We start from the raw sequence: 22,058 nt of genomic DNA, 5'->3' as shown, positions 1-22,058 counted from the left end.
CTCATAGCCACGGACATGCCTTAGACCTGGTGGTTACCTCTACGGATGTTGGTGATCTGACACTAACTAAAAGCGAAACAAAAGAAGCGCCATGGTCAGATCATTTCCTGGTGCAACTGGACTTCTCTGCGACCCTTCCCCTCTGCAGGGAGGTGGGACCGATTCGGATGGTCCGCCCCCGCCACTTAATGGATCCAATTGGCTTCCAGAGAGTGATAGGAGATGTTTTATTCCAAGATGATGGCCTTTCAGCTGGCCCGCTGCAATGCAGAGTTAACCAGGGCTATTGACTGTCTGGCTCCGAAGCGCCCTCTCTGATTGCATGGAGCCCGGACAGCCCCGTGGTTTTCCCCGGAGCTGAGGGTAATGAAACAATCGTTGAGACGGCTAGAGTGCCGGTGGCGGAAAACTCATTCTGAATCAGGCCGGACAAGGGCTAGAGCTCAACGTCGAGCCTACCAAGTGGCAATGGCGACGGCGAAGAGGGCCTTCTTCACCGCCTCTATTGCATCTGCAGAAAACAGCAGCAGGAGACTCTTTCAGGTGGTTCGCAATCTATCGGAACCACCTGCATCACTGGGGCCTGGTAGGGACCCCAAGATCTCCTGCAATGCTTTTGCAAAGTTTTTTGCAGATAAAGTCGCTCAGATTCAGTAGACTCCACCGTGGGAGCAGGGCCAGGGCAGGGGAGTGCTAGAGTCCTGTCTAGTGTTGTTATATGGGATCAATTCCAATCTGTTACCTCCGAGGATGTGGACAGGCTGCTTGGACAATTGAAACAGACTACCTGTCTCCTTGATCCTTACCCATCTTGGCTGATAAAAGTGAGCTGGGAAGGGCTGGGCGATGGGCTCTGTGGGGTGGTGAATGCTTCCCTCTGTGAGGGAGCCTTCCCAGACCCGCTGAAAGAGGCGGTCATTAAACCGCTTCTTAAAAAAACATCTTTAGACCCGGCCAATATGGCCAACTATCGCCCAGTCTCAAATCTACCATTCTTGGGCAAGGTGATTGAGCGGGTGGTTGCTGAACAACTCCAAGCACACCTGGAGGATGCAGACCATTTGGATCCCTTCCAATCGGGATTCAGGCCTCACCATGGGACTGAAACTGCCTTGGTCGCGCTGGTCGATGATCTCCGGCGGGCTAGGGACAAAGGTGAGAGCTGTTTCCTAGTTCTGCTGGATCTCTCAGCGGCCTTTGACACCATCGACCATAACATCCTTCTGGACCGTCTAGAGGGGCTGGGAGCTGGGGGCACTGTTATACGGTGGTTCCGCTCCTTTCTCCTGGGCTGTGTCCAGAAAGTGGTGTTGGGGGATGAGTGTTCAGACCCTGGGCTCTCACTTGTGGGGTGCCTCAGGCTTCCGTCCTCTCCCCCATGCTTTTTAAAATCTATATGAAGCCGCAGGGAGAGCTCATCAGGGGGTTTGGGCTGGGTGTTCGTCAGTATGCAGATGACACCCAGCTCTACCTCTCTTTCAAATCAGAACCAGTGAAGGTGGTGAAGGTCCTGTATGAGTGCCTGGAGGCGGTTGGAGGATGGATGGCGGCTTACAGATTGAGGTTGAATCCTGACAAGACAGAAGTACTATTTTGGGGGGACAGGGGGCAGGCGGGTGTGGGGGATTCCCTGGTCCTGAATGGGGTAACTGTGCCGCTGAAGGACCAGGTGTGCAGCCTGGGAGTCATTTTGGACTCACAGCTGTCCGTGGAGGTGCAGGTTAATTCTGTGTCCAGGGCGGCTGTCTACCAGCTCCACCTGGCACGCAGGCTAAGACCCTACTTGCCCACAGACTGTCTCGCCAGAGTGGTGCATGCTCTAGTTATCTCCCGCTTGGACTACCGCAATGCGCTTTACGTGGGGCTACCTTTGAAGGTGACCCAGAAACTTGAAAGACTTACATTGGTTCCCAGTACGTTTCCGAGCACAATTCAAAGTTTTGGTGTTGACCTTTAAAGCCCTAAACGGCCTCGGTCCTGTATATCTGAAGGAGCATCTCCACCCTCATTGTTCAGCCCGGACACTGAGATCCAGCGCCGAGGGCCTTCTGGCAGTTTCCTCATTGCAAGAAGTGAGGTTACAGGGAACCAGACAGTAGCGCCCACCCTGTGGAACACCATCCCTTCAGATGTGAAGGAAATAAGCAGCTATCCTATCTTGAAAAGACATCTGAAGGCAGCCCTGTTTAGGGAAGTTTTAAATATTTAATGCTGTATTATTTTTAACACTCGATTGGGAGCCACCAGAGTGCCTGGGAAAACTCAGCCAGATGGGCAGGGTATAAATAATTTGTTGTTGTTGCTGTTGTTTGTAACCACATTTTTGCACCATTGCAGCCCCAGGAAACAGTGGATGCATGATTTTTTTGGTGCAGGCTGTAGCCATGGACATGCGATGTGATCTGATGGTGAATTTGGGGTGACCCAATGTAAAAATCCTGAGGATCCATGGACTTTACCTCCCCCCTCCCAGGCAGCCTCCACTAGCGTCCCTTATCTCTCTCCCGATCCCACCAATCAGCTGCTTCCTCTCCCTCTTGTTTGCCTTAGTGTCTTTTAGGGTGGAGCAGTTTTTTGCTCCTCCTTTTCTTCTAATTTCTCTACTCATTTATTTAGTCTTCCTGTCTCCTCTCCTTGCAAGTTTGCTGTCTTTACCTCCCCCCTCCCAGGCAGCCTCCTTTCTTGCTAGCATCCCTTATCTCACTTCCGATCGCTTGCTATCAGTGGCTTTGTTTCAACACCCACTTCCCTCTTTCAAAAAAAAAAGAGCATGATCTGCTTTTTGCCCCTGGGCAATTCAGCTCCAGGGACCACAAATTTGCTCCATAAGATGCACAGAGATTTCCCCTTATTTTTTAGGAAGAAAAAAGTGTGTCTTATGGAGCCAAAAATATGGTATATTCCTCTTGGCATTCCAAAGGTCATCAAAGTGGTTCACAAAACAATTTAAAAATGGAACACAACAGAGGGAAGGGACCACACCAGCCTCCCAAGAAAGAGAACTTCATCCTAGCAAAAGCCACTTAAGAGAATGCATGATTGAGGAGAGAAATCTAAAAATTTCAAGCAATGATTCAGTGTTGGTGGAGAACCCAAAGGGAGCAACCTGCCCATCCTTGGGATGCTCTGAAGGACCATCCCCAAACTGTGCTGAAGACCCGCTTGATATACATCAAGATCAGGCAGGATTCCTTCCAGGTAGACAAATGAACGAGAATATAAGAAATATTCTGAATGTAATTGAATACCTAGAGGTTAAAAATGAAAAGAAAGCAGCAGTGATGTTTATGGATGCTGAAAAAGCTTTTGACAACGTATCTTGGAATTTTATGATAAAATTACTTGAAGAAATTAATTGTGGATCCAATTTTTTTAAAGGAATGCAAGCAATATATTCAGAACAAAAAGCCAAATTAATTGTAAATCAGGTGATAACAGAAGACTGTAAGATACAAAAAGGAACTAGACAAGGTTGTCCACTATCACCGCTTTTGTTCATTCTGGTCCTGGAAGTACTTACCAGAAACATAAGAAGATCACTGGGATAAAAACAGGGAAAAGTGAGTTTAAATTAAAAACATATGCTGATGATTTAGTGATTACAGTGGAAGATCCAAAAAACTCTCTACTCAGAGTTATAGAAAAGATTCATAAATTTGGGGAAGTGGAAGGATTTAAATTAAATAGAAATAAAACTAAGTTATTAGTTAAGAATTTGAAAGAAGAAGAGCTGGAGCAAAGTATTGAGATAGAAGTCCATATCTAGGGATATGGTTAACATCAAAAAATATAAATATCTATAAAGACAACTATGAAAAAGTGTGGCTTGAGATAAAAAGAAATAAGGAGTAGAATGAACCTTTCCCTACTAGGAAAAATTGCAGCGGTAAAAATGAATGTTTTGCCAAAAATGCTCTTTTCCAGACAGTCCCAGTAATGGTGAAAGATGACTGCCTCAAAAGATGACAGAAGGAAATTTCCAAGTTTATCGGGGGGGGGGGGGAAGGCCAAGGATAAAGCATAAGATACTTACAGATATAAAAGAAAGAGGCAGTTTTGGATTAGGGACTGGATAAAACTGGAAAAGGAAGAAGCATTGGACTTAGAAGGTCACGATAACAGATTTGGATGGCATGCATACTTATGGTATGGGAAAGGAAAAGTACATAAAGGATTCTATAATCATATACCATACTTTTCTCTCTATAACACACAGATTTTTTCTCCTAAAAAGTAAGGGGAAATGTCTGTGCGTGTTATTGAGCGAATGTGTGGTCCCTGGAGCCGACTGGCCGGAGCGCAGAGGCAAAAATCCGGCAACTTGAGAGAGGAAGCGGCTGCTTTCCTGCATTCTGCCTCAGGGTCTTACTGCCCACCCTGTTCTGTTTTGGTTCCTGTTTGCTCAAACGGAACAAAGAGCAGGCAAATCCCCTCCCCTCCAGGCAAGCAGAGGGGAAAGGAAAGGATCGTCCTTCCTTCTAATTCCTCTCCGTGCTCTGGTGCTGTTGCGTCCAGGGAAGCATTTTAGGGACTCGCAGGCAGCCGGAAAACATGCAGGTGGGGGAGAGAGGGAGAGAGGGGGAGAGAGAGAGAGAGAGAGAGAGAGAGAGAGAGAGAGAGAGAGAGAGAGAGGGAGGGCTGGCTTGGGTGACTGGGTGGGGAAAAACTTTTGCCTTCCTTTCCTCCCTCCCGTTAAACCCCTCTCCTGCATTCTTAGCCAGCTGCTTCTCTGCACACCCCTCTCGTGCTCCTTGTCCCTTCTGTGTTTTTCCTTCCCTCCCCACTTAAAACGTGGTTACAAAGCATGGATCCACATGGATCCTCAGGATCTTTGCATTGGGTCACCCCAAATTCACCATCAGATCACATAGCATGTCCATGGCTACAGCCTGCACCAAAAAAATCACGCACCCACTGTTGCCTGGGGCTGCAGTGGTGCAAAAATGTGGTTACAAAGCACGGATCCGCATGGATCCTCAGAATTTTTACATTGGGTCAGCCCAAATTCACCATCAGATCACAAAGCATGTCGATGGCTACAGCCTGCACCAAAAAAACCACGCACTCACTGTTGCCTGGGGCCGCAATGGTGCAAAAACATGGTTACAAAGCACAGATCCACAGGGATTCTCAGGATTTTTGCATTGGGCTACCCCAAACTCACCATCAGATCACATGTCTGTGGCCACAGCATGAGGCACAAAAATGATACATCCACTGTTTCATTCAGAATTTTTTCCCCTTGTTTTCCTCCTCTAAAAACGATGTGCGTGTTATGGTCAGGTGCGTGTTATAGAGCAAAAAATACGGTAATTAGGAAATCATTAATGAGGGTGTGGGAGAGATATAAAGATTTAGTAGAACAAAAGACACCTTGGTGGCTCTCACCAATTGAAGCTTTGCTGCTCAAGCCACTTGGAAAGAAAGGGAAGTGGCTTACATATAGTGATTTACTGAAAGAACAAGAAGGAAAATGGAAACTAAAAGAGTATGAGGAAATAAAAGATCATTTTCAGAGTTGGCTACACTATAGGCAATTACATAAGATGTATAAAGAAGATAACAAGAAAGGATTTAGTTATACTACTTCTAGATTTCAAAAGGAAGTCATAGAAGGGAAAATGAAGTTGCTGAAGGATGCATATAGTATTCTGCTAGAATGGGAAACAAAAGATAAAGATGGGCACAAGATATAGGGCATAATATACAATTTGAAGACTGGGAAAAATTGTGGAAAACAGATTTAAAATTTACAGACTGTTCTCTTTTGAAAGAAAATTATATGAGAATGATGTACATGATGTATCACACCAGTACAGATAGCAAAAATGTATAAAACTGGGTCAAATATATGTTGGAAATGTAAAGGAAAGGAAGGTACCTTTTACCATATGTGGTGGGAATGCAGAGAAATTAATTTTTGGGGGGAAATGATATACGAGTTGAAGAAAATGTTTAAAATGACATTTGTAAAAAAACCAGAAGCATTTTTGTTAGGGATTGTTAGACAAGACCTGCCAAGAAAAGTAAAGAATTTTTTAATGTATGCAATGACGGCGGCAAGAGTCTTGAGAGCACAAGGATGGACGAATGAGGAAACCCCAACAAAAGAACAGTGGCAAGAGAAATTAATGAACTATGCAGAACTGGCGAAACTGACATGTAAATTGCGAGATAAAGACAACTGTGACTTTAAAGAAGAATGGGAACCTTTTACAGTCTATTTAAAAAACCAACAAAATGAACTGGACTCCTTGGCAGGTTTTGAATAAACATACACAAATTTATTGGGTTAATATGGAGGGTAGATAATATAAGGATGTATAGAATTTTATAATATGCAGAGAACAATATGAGATGAGAAATCAGAGAGAGGAGCTGAGGGAAGTCCTGGGGGGGAGGGAGGGGGGTTTGTTGGGGAGGTGGGAGGGAGAAAAATGGGAGGGGGAAAAACAATGAAGATGATTTGTATTGTTGATTTGTTATGTTGAATTTGTTAATAATTTTGTTTTAAAAAAGAACACTGCAATGGCCTTGCTGGATCTGACCCTGTTTCCAACACTGGCAAGCAGAGCGGGGAGGTGAAAGCCCATGACTGTCGTCCATTTGCAAATGGAGGGACTGGCCTCTATTTGCAAAGCTCAGAACTTGGCATAGCAATCTGTGCATATTCCCACCCCAAGATCTCCCACTTGATCTTCCTTACCGTTCATCAGGTCCAGAATGAAGCACAGCTTGTCAGGGGTGTGGAAGGCGTAAGTCATGCACACAATGAAAGGGCAGTCCTGGGGCGGGAGAGAAAGCAAAGGGTTTCTGTCAAGCAAGATACTGCCTTCCTGGCCCCTCCTGGATCCAGCAGGTAGGCACAAGGTACAAGTTTATGGTTTGCTTCTGGTACTAAGAAGCAGCAAACCTTTGCAAGACCAAACAGCCTCTGAAAGAGTTGGATGCTGTGCTGCCTTGTCCTGATTCTTGCCTAGAAGCATCCTTAGTTCACAGAACCATAGAACTGTAGAGTTGGGAGGGACCCTGAGGGTCATCTAGTCCAAACTCCTGCATTACAGGAACCACAGCTAAAGCATCTAGGACAGGTGGCCATCCAACCTGTTTAAAAACCTCTAAGGAAAGGGAGTCCACCACCTTCTCAGTCTGTTCCACTGTCAAATGGCTCTTACCCACAGTAAGTTATTCCTGAAGTTCAGTTGGAATCTTCTTTCTTGTCATTTGAATCCCTTGGTTTGCTTCCTGCCCTCTGGAGCAGCAGAAAACAAGCTTGCTCCATCTTCCATATGACAACCCTTTAGATATTTGAAGATCAAGACCTCCCAGTCTTCTCCTCTCCAGGCCAACTTCCCCCTAAGTTCAAGGGGGAAGAAGAGCTGGCCAGACCTGGGACCTGCCACCAACTGACATCCTCCAGTCCTAGTCTCAGCCCCCTGATCATCCTACATGTGCCCCCAAGTTTGCCGCATAACTGCTTTGAAAAGGAGGTGGAGGCCAAAGGGCTGAGACCCCACCCTTTACAGGCAAGCCATACTTTGACCATCACCTCTAGGCAGGCCAGGTTGCAGCCTCATGGGAACCAGCTGCTGACTCCCAGTAGATGCCTGCTCATCGTGGCTGTCTGCTGTGGGGAGACCGCGTCGTGATTCCCCAAAGACTCCGTCAACGCGTCCTGGAGGCTCTGCGCGCTGGCCACCCAGGAATCATCAAAATGAAGGCTCGGTGTTACGTCTGGCGCCCTAACATGGACGATGCCATTACTGCCTGGGTTTCCGCCTGTCAAGCGTGCCAAGAATCGAGGCCTGCGCCACTGGCAGCTAAGGGACACACCTGGGAGACGCCCAAGACACCCTGGTTGAGGGTGCACATCGATCTGGCCTGATGACAGGTGCCTTCCAGCTTCCATAATCCCTGGTCGTTGGCCATGCTGGCTGCTGGGGATGCTTGCTGGGAACTGGAATCCAAAATCAACTGGTGGGTACCAGGCTGGTAAAAGATGCCATAGGAGACACAGATGCCTGCACTGAGGGAGGACAACCAGGCAAAAGCATTTGAGAGGGGGCAGGTAGCAGGGCTTGGTGGCTCTTGCAAGGCTCCTGGGCAGCTTCTGGACAACTATGTCCCAGCAAGGAAATCCAAGTTCACAAGATTTTTTGAATTATTAGCTGGCTCTCAACAAACTCTCAGTCTTTGTTTTCCCCCATGGAACGACAAGACCAGCAGTGGAATATGAGAAGCTTGGCTCAGACCCATGACCCACTGTCCATTTAGTTTTCAGATGTACAGTCCACCTCAGAAAGCCTGGCTTATGGATTCGTAGAATCACAGAATTGTAGAGTTGGAAGGGACCTGACGGTCATCTAGACCAACCCCCTGCAACGCAGGAATCTCAACTGCAGGTTTGTATCATAACACACACCTTAGTCCACTGTTTCACACAGTAACTAACCAGCAACTGGTGTTCAGAGATAGCTGGAGGTTCCACTTAGTCATCACTGTTATTAGACTTTTCCACCATGAATTGGTCTAACAATCCCCTCCCCATTTTAAAATTCCTCTAAGCTGGCAGCCATCATGACATCTTTTGGCAGTGAGTCTCATCAATCAATTATACATTCAACCTCCTTCACAGGATCATTGTGAGGATAAAATTATGTGAAGCAAAATAGAGATGCCCACCCTGGTGCCTAGGGATAAGAGGGGACAGAAATATAAATGAAGCATAAAGTAAAAGTCTCCACACATTCCCTCAACTTCCCAATACAAATATAGGTAGCAGGTCTGAAGTTTCTCTGAAGGGCTTGTGTACTCCTATATAAGATCATAACTCTCCTGAAACTCAATGGATCCCTTACAGGAAGGACTCAGTGGCAGAGAACATCAGAAGAGCCTGGCTGTTGGATCGGTCCAATGACCCATGTAGGCCAGCATCTTGATCTCATAGTGGCCGATCAGATGCCCTAATAGGAAGCCCGCAAGCAGGACCCAAACACAAGGGCACCCTCCCCTCCTGCGGTTCCCATCATTTGATATCAGAAGCATTACTGCTTCAACCAGTGGAGGCCCAGCATGGCCACCATGGCTACTAGCCATTGATAGCCTCCTCCTCCTCCATGAATGTATCTAATGCTCTTTCAAAGCCATCCAAGTTGGTGGCCACCTTTGCCTCCTGTGGGAGTGAGTACTTTTTCAGAGCTGCCCTGAATCTTCCAATAATCTGCTTCATTGGATGTCCCTGAGTTCTAGAGAAGGAGAAAAACTTTTCTGTATCCACTGTCTCTTCTTACTCAGCTCTTCTCTAAACTAAAAAGTCCCAAATGCTGCAACTTTTGCACACAGTGGAGATGCTCCATCCCCTTGATGATTCCTGTTGCCCCTTTCTGAACCTTTCCCTGGAATCTCCAGATAGGGTTGAGAGAGACCTGGAACGCTGCTGCCAGAGTGGCAAACACTGAGCTGAATGGGTCAATGGCCTGACAGTATCAGGCAGCTTCCTAAGTTTCCGGCCCAGATAAATAATGTGCTATGAATTAGGGTACCAAAGTGACAGTAGGCCCATCTGCCCACAAACCTCATTTGTTTCACTCAGCAGGCCTTCTCTGGGACCTCTTTGCTGGGCTGGGGGGCGGGTAGTGCATCATCTGTGCACACAAAGACTTCTCTCCACCATTCAATATTTTTTCTCTTTCTTTCCTCCTTTGGTCAAATCACCCCATTGCAAATCTCTCCTTCTCTGATTTGCTGCAGCTGACGAAGTAGTTTGCTTTCCAAGGAGTGATATATTTGGCAACTGAGGCCCAGATGTTGGGCTCCCCCCACCCCTTCACCAGCATCGTGAGGCACAGAGGAGCCTGTGACAAGGCACCTGGTGGGTCCTGGACTTATTTCTCGGCTTGCTCAGATAAGCCCCACTGCATGGACAGGGGAATGAAAGTCAGGAGAGAGGAGCTGAACAAAGGCTGGCAGGCCTGGCAAAGGAGCTGAGCCGCTAAACAATACATGGCATGACCCCAGGAGCCAGTCAGAGCATCTGGAGGGCACAGACCGCCTCTAAAGCATTGCAAAGGAAGACACCCCAGCCAAGGTCAATATCATTATTGTTTCTTCAATTTATTAGTTTCCCAACAACTTGCACTTAAAAACACAGACATAAACATGTTACACCATAGTAAGGTGGGGTGAGGGGAATCAAATAAAACATGAACATTTTGTACAACACACAAAAAGTGAATTTCAGAAATAGACTTGAAAGAGAAGTTGCTGAATTACAACTTATTAATTAACTGAAAACTATTGGATTCTTGTCTCATGACATATGCTAAAGCTATTTTTTGTTTCATCTGCATACTATCCCTTGCTTTTTCCTGTAGCACTAATTGCAGTCATTAACAGTCGTCAACAGGTTTATCATACCCATTGAGTCAATCACCCATCTCCTACGACCCTTCTGAGAAAACCCCCACCCCACCCTCTCACTATATATAAGGGTCTAGTGACTTCTGTTTCAGTGTATCTGAAGAAGTGTGCATGCACATGAAAGCTTATAACAAGAACAAACTTAGTTGGTCTCTAAAGTGCTACTGGAAAATTTTTTGATTTATTTCGACTGTGTCAGACCAACACGGCTATCTACCTTACAGGGTTCTTGGGATGAAAGGAGTGGGGGGGAACCATGTATGCCAGCTTGAAGCTCCTTGGAGGAAAAGGTGGGATAGAAATGCAATACATACATACATACATACATACATACATACATACATAATGAACACATACATACAAAATCATTACATACCGTATTTTTCGCTCCATAAGACACACTTTTTTCTTCCTAAAAAGTAAGGGGAAATGTCTGTGCGTCTTATGGAGCGGATGCGTGGTCCCTGGAGCCGAATTGCCCAGGGGCAAAAAGCAGATCATGCTTTTTTTTTTTTTTTTTGAAAGAGGGAAGTGGGTGTTGAAACAAAGCCGCTGATTGCAAGCGATCAAGTGATTGGTAGCGAGATAAGGGACGCTAGCAAGAAAGGAGGCTGCCTGGGAGGGGGAAGGTAAAGACAGCAAACTTGCAAGGAGAGGAGACAGGAAGACTAAATAAATGAGGAGAGAAATTAGAAGAAAAGGAGGAGCAAAAAACTGCTCCAGCTAAGAAAAAGACACTAAGGCAAACAAGAGGGAGAGGAAGCAGCTGATTGGTAGGATCGGGAGAGAGATAAGGGACGCTAGTGGAGGTAAAAGCCCATGGATCCACAAGATTTTTACATTGGGTCACCCCAAAATCATGCATCCACTGTTTCCTGGAGCTGCAATGGTGCAAAAATGTGGTTACAAAGCATGGATCCGCATGGATCCTCAGAATTTTTACATTGGGTCAGCCCAAATTCACCATCAGATCACAAAGCATGTCGATGGCTACAGCCTGCACCAAAAAAACCACGCACTCACTGTTGCCTGGGGCCGCAATGGTGCAAAAACATGGTTACAAAGCACGGATCCCCATGGATTCTCAGGATTTTTGCATTGGGCTACCCCAAACTCACCATCATATCACATGTCTGTGGCCACAGCATGAACCACAAAAATCATACATCCACTGTTTTGTTCAGAATAGATTTTTTATTGTTTTCCTCCTCTAAAAACTAGGTGCGTCTTATGGTCAGGTGCGTCTTATGGAGCAAAAATACGGTACATTCTATCAAGCAGTGGCAAAGCAGCTTTGGCAACCATACAAGAGTGTGCTCTCACATAAAATGGTCAAAGGCTGCCTCTTGCCACCAGGAAGCTGCACTCATAGTTCTTAAAGAGGGTGACAAAGCAAATGATAAGACTCTCACCACATGGACACTTAGAGCCTTGCTACAGGGCGCACACACCTCTGGCTGAAGTGCTCTTTTTTCCTTTTCTTTTTTGCCTGCAAAAGCTCAAAGGACAGTCGGGCCATTTCAGTCCTTAGGCCATCTGGAGGAAACCAGGCCCTGGGGATCCCAGTAAGGTCCACTCCTTCCCTTGGGATGCTATTTGCTTTGCCATATTCAACCCCCACATGATGGCATTCTTCATCCACTGTCAGAGCCAGCATGCCTCTCTCTGTATACCAGTTGCAAAGAACCACCAGTGGGGAGGCTGCTGCTGCTGCACTTGTGTCCCACTTGCAGGCTTCCCAGAAGAAGTATCTGGGTGGCCTCTGCGAGAACAGGATGCGGGATCTCGTGTTTTGCACAATTTGTATACGGTGTTTGTTTGAAAATGTGTGGTTTGCTATGCCTAATAAAGGATTGACTTTAAAAAAAAACCAGGATGCTTGACTAGATAGGCCCCCTTTGGCCTGATCCAACTACAGGGCTCTTCTTACGTTCTTATTCCCTATCCTAGTTTCATTTTCCAGCAGACTCATTTTTATAGATCAGGAAATTGTGAATTCATTTGGAACAGAGTCACTGAGAACAAAAAAATAATAATCAACTTCTCTGCCAGCATCCCCAGTAACTATGGCAATCAGAGCTACTTTTGGCTTGACGTAACAAGGTTATTTTTCTCTGAAGATGCTGCCACTTTGATGTGTGTTTCCTGATCAGCCCAGAAAGGAGAATTTGGAGTTGTGTGCTGTGTGTGCACTTGACATGTGTATCTTTTTAGCTTTGTTATGTGACAGGAGAAACACTGGGTCACAACCACAGGAAAGGACGGAGCTGATGTAAAACAAGAAATTCGCCTCTCCAAATGCTGGTAAGCCAACTGGATCCTGAAGATACATGGAAAGATCTCTATCCGCTGTTGCATATCATGGCTGTAGAGTCATTCAGTGTATAAAGTCCTTTATTATAGCACTGAGGGGTTGAAGAAGAGTCCTGCTGGATCAAAGCAACCGGATCATAATGTCATAAAACTTCAAAGTTGGAAGGGACAGCAAGGGTCATCGAGACTAACTCCATGCAATGCAGAAATCACAGCTAAAGAATCTTACAGGAGGACATCCAACCTTTGTTTAAAAATCTCCAAAGAAGGAGAGTCCACCAACTTCCAAGAGAATCGGTTCCACTGTCAAAACGGCTCTTACCATCAGAACGTTCTTCCTAATGTTCAGTCGGAATCTCCTCTCTTCTAATTTGAATCCATTGGTTCAAGTCCTACCTCCTGGAGCAGCAGAAAACAAGCTTGTTCCGTCTTCCATGTGATAGTCCTCTAGGTATTTCAGATGCCTCCACGAAGCCCACAAGCAAGGTCAGAAAGCAACTCCCTGGCCACTGGTGTGCAGAAACACACTGCCTCTGGGTAGGGAGGTTCCATATGGACAGCATTTCATAGATTGGCCTAAAGTCATCTAGGCTACTACATAGTGTGGTGCTGGCTGTGCTGGAATTTGCCTTATACCAAGTCAAATGATTGGTCCAGTGAGCTCAGTACTGTTAACGATGATTGGCCAGGATTTCAGGTAGGAATCATTCCCAGCACTACCTCAGCTCTGGAAATTCAAGGGGCTGGGATTTGTGCACTGAGCTATGTGCAGCCCTTCCCCAAAGCCACCAACTTAGATAGTTTTGAAAGGGGTGCAAGGCAAATCCACAGAGGAGGATAAGGCTGCCTGGTGGCAGCATCTTACCTCCAGTATGGGTGGGAAGCTCCAGTTCCAGGTGGGAAGTCTCTGGGTCCCAAGTGCTGGGGAGAACAAATAAGGGGGATGCTGTCGCAGTTATGTCTTGCCTGCACACTTCTTGGAGGCATGTGGGTGACTCCTGGGAAGATAGGCCTAGATGGGCCTTTGGTCTGATCCAGCTGCAGGACTCTGATGTACGCTGGTGGCCATCACCACAACTCATGACAATCAATTCCACAAATTTATTAGGTGCTGTCTGAGTACCTTTCTTCATTTCCTCCTGAATCTCCCACCAAACTACTTTTTGGATGACCTCTTGGGGGACAGAGAAAAGCTTTCCACTTTCTTTACCCCATGCCTACTTTCACAAACCTCCTTAATGACCTTCCTCAGGAACCTTTTTCCTTAAGTGCTTTAGCTTTTTTGCATCAGGAAGGTGTTCCTGCTCCAACAACCATTTCGGTTGCCATTTTCTGTACTACTTCCAGCTCTATAATATCCTTGCTTGAGACAGGCTGGCCAAAGCTGAGCATCAGGCACATCATCATCATCATTATTATTATTATTATTATTATTATTATTATTATTATTAATATACCGCCCTATACTGGGAGGTCTCAGGGCAGTTCATGCCCTCCAGATGCTGTTGAACTCCAATTCCCAAAATCAGTCCCAAAAGCCAGAGGTCAAGGGCAGTGGGCAGGAGAGTGCATCCTGTTTCACCGCCTGAGGCAAAATGGGAAGGGGCTGCCCTGCCAATCCCTCCTTTACCTGGGTGATGCGGCAGTGACTGCAAAGCAATGATGGCTAATTCTGGTGAGATCTCATGGGGCAAATGAGTGCTCACACAGCTCTCGGTGGAAGGTGCCACTCCTGATGTTCTGCCACCCAAGGCAGCTGCTTTGGCCCACCGCATGGGCAGGCCGGCGCTGGCATTGAGAGTTGGAGCCCACTAGTATCTGGGGCTTCAGGTTGGGGAAGACTGCTGTAAACCCCGATTCAAATGTGGCCACACAACAGACTATTGTAGCCAGACTGACTTTGGCTTAACATGACAAGGACTTCCTCATACTTTCATGTCTTGTTCTGTTCATCCATTTAGTCACCAACCCAAATTCAAGGGCCTCTGGAAAGCACCTGCTGGTATCTTTCAGCTGAAGGTTGACCCTTATTTTGGCAGTGACAACTCACAACACAAGGGAGCATTTGTTTATATGGCTGCAGAATACCTCCGGGAATCCACTGGTTGAATTTATATCCTAAACCTCATTGGGTAGTGATCCTAGAGTGAGTTACAGTAAAACCAAAATGCCACTGTTAAAGCAACAAATACAAATGTAAAAATTAAAAGCATGCAACACCCAGTCTGCCCTGTGGTGGAATTTCCCAATATTATTATTATTATTATTATTATTATTATTATTATTATTAACGTTAAGAGAATGAGCAAAGAGTCAGAACATACTTACACCTGTACTGACGAGCGACAGCATGATCCTTTCATTCAAGGCTAAAGTCTCCCCTTGCTTCATCTTGATCCTCTTCTTATCCAAGCATTTCATTGCATACCTGAAAATTGTAACTTGTTGAGAAAGGGGCTTTAACAGAGCATTCAATTTTCATCATTTTCAACTGGTAGTTTGAAGGCAGAAAAGTAAGTAAACTGGGAGTTCAGGAGAGGTTCAGGGAATGCTGCCATAGGCAAGGTCCACCTTTCTGGTCCCTCAAGAAGAGATGCTGCTCCACTGAGTTACAATTCCTCTGCTTCAATTATCCCACCTCTATTGCTTGTGAGTTTTGGCTTATGTCACTCTACAGTAGCCTTCCCCAATCTGGTGTAATTCTCATCACCTAAGGGACGCTTTCTCAAGAGGCCATTGTTCTCGCCCAACAACAGTCTGGAAAACAGAAATGCATTTTGCAAGAGGTGATCCAGCCCCTTTGGAAAGGGACCAGAGCCCATAGCAAAATCCAGACTGCCTAAGCAGCAAGGACAGTTTGGGGTGGGGGTACCTGCTCAGACAAAACTGGACATTCACATATAGATATGCTGCACCCATACACTGGGTTAAGGGTGAAAATAGCATTCACTGGCACAATTTAGAAGGAAATTGTTTAGATGAATAAAGCAGTGGATAAAAGCATGTTAACTGTACCTCAGTTAAAATGTGATAAGCCCACTGGGGGCTAATGAAGCTTCAATGGGTCATCACTCCCCACTCCTCAGACACACCTTGCTGCTGGCTTTTTCAGGTGGAAAGGGCATCCCACTTCCCAGCCAAAGTGGAGAACCACAGCAATTAAACACACAGCACTGCAATGCCCCTCACGTTGATTGTTCTGTTACTTGGGGATTTTATATGGATGCATTACAAATACAAACAAAGTTACTTACATCTTCCCTGTGTCTGCTTTCCGGCAGCCATAAACTTCTCCGAAGCCCCCTCGCCCGATGATCCGGTGGACACTGAAGTCATTCATGGTCAGCTGGGGATGGAAGAGGTGAAAATGAACATTTGCTTGTGCTGACCAGCACACATGCCTCCTTGCAAGCACCCACCTGCCTCCAAAAACAACTCAGGCTAATGTGTCACAACAAACTGGTTGGCTCCTTTTGCTTTTCATGGATTTGGTGCAATTTAAGGATGAAATGGAATCCTATTCCTTGCAAAGCAGTGGTGCACTCTGGAAATCAGGGAATCAATAGGGGACACATGAAAGGAGACAATGCCCAAATTATAAGGAATTGAAGGCAGAAGAGATTTTGTGGGTTTCAGGGCAAATGTGAGGGCACTACTGAGGAATGTTCATTTAAACTAGGGACCTGCAGAATAAGTGCTCCAAATGAAACCTTGAGACAAAGTCAGCTAATTAGAGCTTGGTGCTAATAGCACTAAGGTTTGATCCTCGTGTGGGATAGCTGCATATTCCTGCATTGAAGGGGGTTGGACTGGATGATCCTCAGGGTCCCTTCCAACTCTACGGTTCTGATTCTATGAAATAAGTCCAAAGCAGAGCTTAAATCAAACTGTCAAGGATAGTCTCAAAATCTCAGAATGCTTTCATTGCGCACTTGAAGCAACAGGCTGCCTCTGAGCATGTGCCAAGTGCCTTTCTTCACCATGGAGAAACCACATCATGCAGAACCCAGAATGCCAACCTTTGTACTGGGCCTTGCGCCAGCAGGACCCCCAGACTCATCTATAAAGAAATACAGGTGGCCTTTTTGGGACGAAGGGTGGAACATAAATTCAATCAATCAAAGTTAGAAAGCAAACTGTGAAGGCAATGTTCTAAAAGCAAAAACAGAAAAGCTGCTTTTGCTAAGAACACCCAATCTCAGTGTTGTTAAGTAAACAGCAGAGTGAATGCTGACCATCCCCATCTGGGATTTGGGAGGGGGGCTTCCCAGAGGTGGGGGGCGAGGCAGGGACAGGGGAAGATTGTTGTTGCTGCTAGCCTGAAGCTGGGTGGAGAAAGATAGTCTGCTTATTCATGGGGGCACTCAAAAGTAAGTCTCTTGAAATAAATTAGACTTCCCTCCTTTTGAGAAAAAAGTTGACATTGCAATGCCTTCCTCTACTCAATTTTCTATATCCCCCACTCAGTCACTATAGGTGTATGTGTTTCATCACGGGGCTGTTATCTATTAACATACTGTAAACATAAAACAAAAATGTGTTCCTGCTCAAGACAAGTGCCTTTGTCTTGCTCATATCAAAATACATATAAGCCCAGTATTCTCTGAAAGAATTTCACCAATTGCTTGGAGGTCCCCCAGAAACTAGGCAGTGCTCCAGATCCACCTCATCCCTGCCCCTATTTTTTAGAAAATGCACCCACCCACCCCTGCAATTACTTACATGAATGTTTAGCTCTACATTTTTCCACTGACAAAATCTAGTAAACTTATCACTGCAAAAGAGAAGAAAAGAAAGAAAAAAGAATGTGCATTACGGTGATGAAAACTGTGCACTTGATGATTTATGAAAAGTAAAAACTATATTTAACATTTTTAAAGCTCTGTTGAAGAGCAAACCTTCAGCGAGCAGATGTTAATTAAAGACAGTTCTATAGCAATACATGGTTTACGATGCTTCTGACAGCATTCCAGTAAAAATGCCTCCATATTTCTTATTTCTGTAAGACTCAATCGTATTTTTTTTTAATTTAAAAAATCTCCAATCATATCCTGAGAAAAGTAATTAATCTCTGCATTTTAGAGCTCTATAAAATAATTAAGGAATCACATAGGTGTCATTATCATATGCTGCCAGGGAATTTTGTTTTTTTCTAAAAGTTAAATGACTGTTTATTTCCAAAGTAGACCCCTGAAAGATCACATTGTATAATGATCTTTGTTCTCATATATAATTTAGTGATTTCATCTGCTACATTTGGGAGTAAAATCTCTGAGGTGCAAGTCCTTTTGTTAAAGCAAACAGAATTAAGAACATAGGAAAGGATCTTTTAGCATCTACCTTCCAGCACACCGAGGGCCAGTACTCAGAAGCTCATTTTGCAAGACCTTAGGTCTAATCCAGTGATGGCCAAACTTGGCCCTCCAGCTGTTTTGGGACTACAATTCCCATTATCCCTGACCACTGGTCCTGTTAGCTAGGGATGATGGGAATTGTAGTCCCAAAACAGCTGGAGGGCCAAGTTTGGCCATCACTGGAATCTATCAACACAGCTCAGGTTCAACAAAATTGTCTCAGCTGGCAACCAGAACCAGGCATGTGGTGTGCTGTTCAGCAGCAGCACCTGCCTGTTGGAACTCTTTCTTAGATAGCTCTGCCAAGCCATTTGCTCACCAAAGCTTTCCCTAACTAGGCATGTCCCTGCTGCTTTCCTGTTTATTAAAAACAGTAAAACTCCAATGAGAACATTTTCATACTACTTCTTATGGCAGTTGTTTTGCAGGGGCTGAGCTGGGTTTGCTGCACTGCAAAGAATTTCGTAATGCGGCTCAGCTCTTCTGCAAGATTTGAAGTGCTTTTTATTTACTAATAAAAATAGAAAATGAAAATAAAGCAACTTAAGTAACCAAGTAGATAAAATCAGCTGTAAATCTTGCAGAAGAGCTGAACCACATTATAAAATGCTTGCTGAGTGAAAATCCAGCTCAGCTCCTGCAAAGCGTATCTAATTGCCAAGCACAGCAGAGTGAAGAACACCTTCCATGATCAGAGGAAACATCAGGAGAGTAGACTTTGAAGCTGGATGGAAGGAAGATAGCTGCCTTCTGCTTAGACTAGAAGAGTGGGCAGGTCCATGTGCAAGGCACAGACTCTTAAAGGCACAGACTCATTACCATTCTAGCACATTCAATGCACCTGGATGCAGTTTGCAAAATGGCTTGTGTCTGCTCCTTCCTGCTAGCCATCCCAATGCCAATCCTTCAGCAACTGGCCATGTGACAAACATGCAATCAGATTCATACCTTTCTAGAAACATTTGGAAGGTTTTTCCTCTGAGGCTGTCACAAATTTCTTCTATGTAGGGCTAGAGGGGGAAACAAACATTTATTGTATTTGAGGCAGTGGCCTTTACTTGTAATAATACTTGCAAAGTGCCTAATGAAACATTTAAAAATCCCTAACAGGAGTGAAAAAGCTTCAATAAACTAAGCAGCAGAAACAAGAAAAAGGTGGTAACAAAATTCAGCAGAAGGCATCGTCTGCAAATAAAGTCCCTAAAGCAAAAACCTTCCTAATGATGTAAGAGCCCAGCTGCCAGATGAGGCCAATGGGGCCCCCTCTAGTCCAGCCTGTCCTCACAGTGCCCAACCAGGCGCCCATAGGAAACCCACCGGCAGGACTCCAGCACAAGAGTGATCCCTGCTCCTGTGGTTCCCAGCAACAGTCTTTACCTGTCAGAGACGACAGAGGGAGCTGAACCCCTAGCAGGGAATTGGATAACATTTGGGCCATTGGACAGAAGCTTCTAATGAGAGTATTAAAGTACAGCCGTGATCATAGAGAAGATGGTCCCTTAAAGATGCCCTCACATTGCTTCAGAAGAGGAAGCCCCATAATACCATTCATCTTGTGATAAGCTGTAGATTGTTTTCAAGAAGCCATTTCCTGTAGGGTCAGTAGTTAGGAGGCATATTGGGGAACAGCACATTTCAACTTGACATAAGGAAAATGTCACCACATTCCTTACTTTGAACAAAGTGGCAATACTTGATCACAGAATTGTAGAGCTGGAAGGGACCCTGAGGGTCATCTAGTCTAACCCCTGCAATGCACAAATCTCAACTATAGCATCCAGGACAGATGGCCAGTCCACCTCTGCTTAAAAGCTCCAAGGAAGGAAAGTCTACAACCTGCCAAGGGCGACCGTTCCTGCCAAACAGCTCTTACTGTCAGAAAGTTTTTTCTGAATGTTTAGTTGAAATCTCCTTTCTTGTAACTAGAAGCCACTGGTTTGAGTCCTACCCTCTAGAGCAGGCGAAAACAAGCTTGCTCCCTTATTAACAGATGCGAAAGAAAGAGGGGGCTTTGCCCTGCCAGATTTAAAGTTGTATTATGAAGCTGCAGCTTTCTGCTGGTTAAAAGATTGGTTACTTCTTGAAGATACGGATGTCTTGGATTTGGAAGGTTTTAATAATGCGTTTGGATGGCATGCATATTTATGGTATGATAAAGCTAAGATAAATAAGGCCTTCAAGAACCATATTGTCAGAAAATCAGTTTTTAATGTCTGGACAAAATATAAAGACTTACTGGAGAATAAAACTCCGAGGTGGCTGTCACCCCTGGAGGCTAAGGCTCGGAAAAGAGCCAATATGGAGGCCAACTGGCCAAAATATTGGGAGATAATAGAAAAGGATGGTGACAACTGGAAATTGCAGAGTTTAGAAAAGATGAGAGACAAAGTGCGAGACTGGTTACACTATGCTCAGATTAAAGAAGTGTTTAAAAATGACAAAAAGCTAGGATTCCAAGTGGAAAAGTCAAAGTTAGAAACTGAACTGTTAGAACCTAAGACTAAGGTACTTTCAAGAATGTATAACTTGCTGCTGAAATGGAACACACATGACGAAATGGTAAAATCAACAATGATAAAATGGGCGCAGGATATTGGGTATAATATTATGTTTGAAGATTGGGAAAGGTTGTGGACCTCTGGGCTGAACTTCACTGCATGTAATGCGTTGAAGGAAAATGTGATGAAAATGATGTATAGATGGTACATGACCCCTGTTAAACTGGCTAAAATATACCATTCGTCTGATAGCAAATGTTGGAAATGTAAGGAAAATGAAGGAACATTTTTTCACCTCTGGTGGACCTGCCCTAGAGTGAAGGCCTTTTGGGAGAAGATATATAATGAATTAAAAAAGGTGTTTAAATACACCTTTACTAAGAAATCAGAGGCCTTTCTCCTGGGTATTGTCGGCCAGAGTGTGTTAAAAAAGGACAGAACATTCTTTTTGTACGCAACAACAGCAGCAAGAATATTAATTGCCAAGAATTGGAAAACTCAGGAGCTACCCACTGTGGAAGAATGGCAGATGCAACTGATGGACTATATGCAATTAGCCGAGATGACCGGCAGAATTCGAGACCAGGGAGAAGAAAGGATGGAAGAAGACTGGAGGAAATTTAAGATTTATTTACAAAAATATTGTAATTTGGCTGAGTGCTGAATTGGATGCCAGTGCAGACAATTGTCTACCATTAAATTAGATTTAAGGCTGAATTATATGTCAAACCAAATTAAGATTATTAATTAAGATGAGTTAAATGATAATTTGTTTGAAATTAATTTAATAATGATGTAAGTGTATGCGGGAGGTGTGGGGGAGTCCCATGTAACAATTGAGAGATGTTAAATGGACAATGATAAGTGGTGCTTATCTAATATATGCTTTATTTGAAAACTTCAATAAATATATTATAAAAAAAAAAAAGAAAACAAGCTTGCTCCCTCTTCCATGTGACAACCCTTAAGATACATGAAGATGGCCATTAGATCTCCCCTCAGTCTCCTCTTTTCCAGGTTAGAAAACCCAGCTTCCTCAACCCTTCCTCATAAGTTTTTGTGTGCACACCCTCCTCCCCAGGTGCCAGGCCCAGATAAATAAGACACAGTACAGCATAGGTATTGTTAAGTTGTGGGCGAACATAGCAGACGACGCAGCGATTTCTCCAGAGCAGCTCTTTATTTGTAAGCTGGACAGAACTGAACAGCAAACAGCTCAGCCGGCCTGCTTTTATAGGCAGCTGGCTGTCAACATTGTAGCAACAACAACCCAGGGTTTCCCGCCTAAAATAACTGACGTGGACCTGAGTGAAAACTATCTACAGTATCCCCCTGCTGGCCCAGGGTGAGAACTTCAGTACATAACACCCCTCCCCACCGAGATAAGGCGTTAGTTACAATCGTAATGGTTTCCTTATATACAGCACTACACGTAATGGTTCAATTAGGCACAAAAGCATATCGGTTACATTTC

General features: G+C 44.8%; 1 protein-coding gene across 5 annotated transcripts in view; it reads right to left on the bottom strand.

Moving 5' to 3' along the window:
- Positions 1–22,058, bottom strand: part of GRK3 (G protein-coupled receptor kinase 3) — a 139,851-nt gene that overhangs the window by 27,984 nt on the left and 89,809 nt on the right. For all 5 annotated transcript variants that reach the window (XM_083583850.1, XM_083583852.1, XM_083583851.1 and 2 more), the window contains 5 exons: positions 19,035–19,096; positions 17,455–17,506; positions 15,987–16,078; positions 15,061–15,160; positions 6,707–6,785 (listed from right to left, as the gene is read on the bottom strand). In XM_083583850.1, coding sequence (XP_083439976.1) covers positions 6,707–6,785; positions 15,061–15,160; positions 15,987–16,078; positions 17,455–17,506; positions 19,035–19,096 — 385 coding nt within the window. The remainder of the gene's footprint in view (positions 1–6,706; positions 6,786–15,060; positions 15,161–15,986; positions 16,079–17,454; positions 17,507–19,034; positions 19,097–22,058) is intronic.

Source organism: Podarcis filfolensis (assembly GCF_964270895.1).
Source record: "Podarcis filfolensis genome assembly, chromosome: 13".
In the NCBI taxonomy this organism is placed as follows: Eukaryota; Metazoa; Chordata; class Lepidosauria; order Squamata; family Lacertidae; genus Podarcis; species Podarcis filfolensis.
Note: the sequence above shows the minus strand (reverse complement) of the source record. Positions and strands in the feature narration are given on the sequence as shown.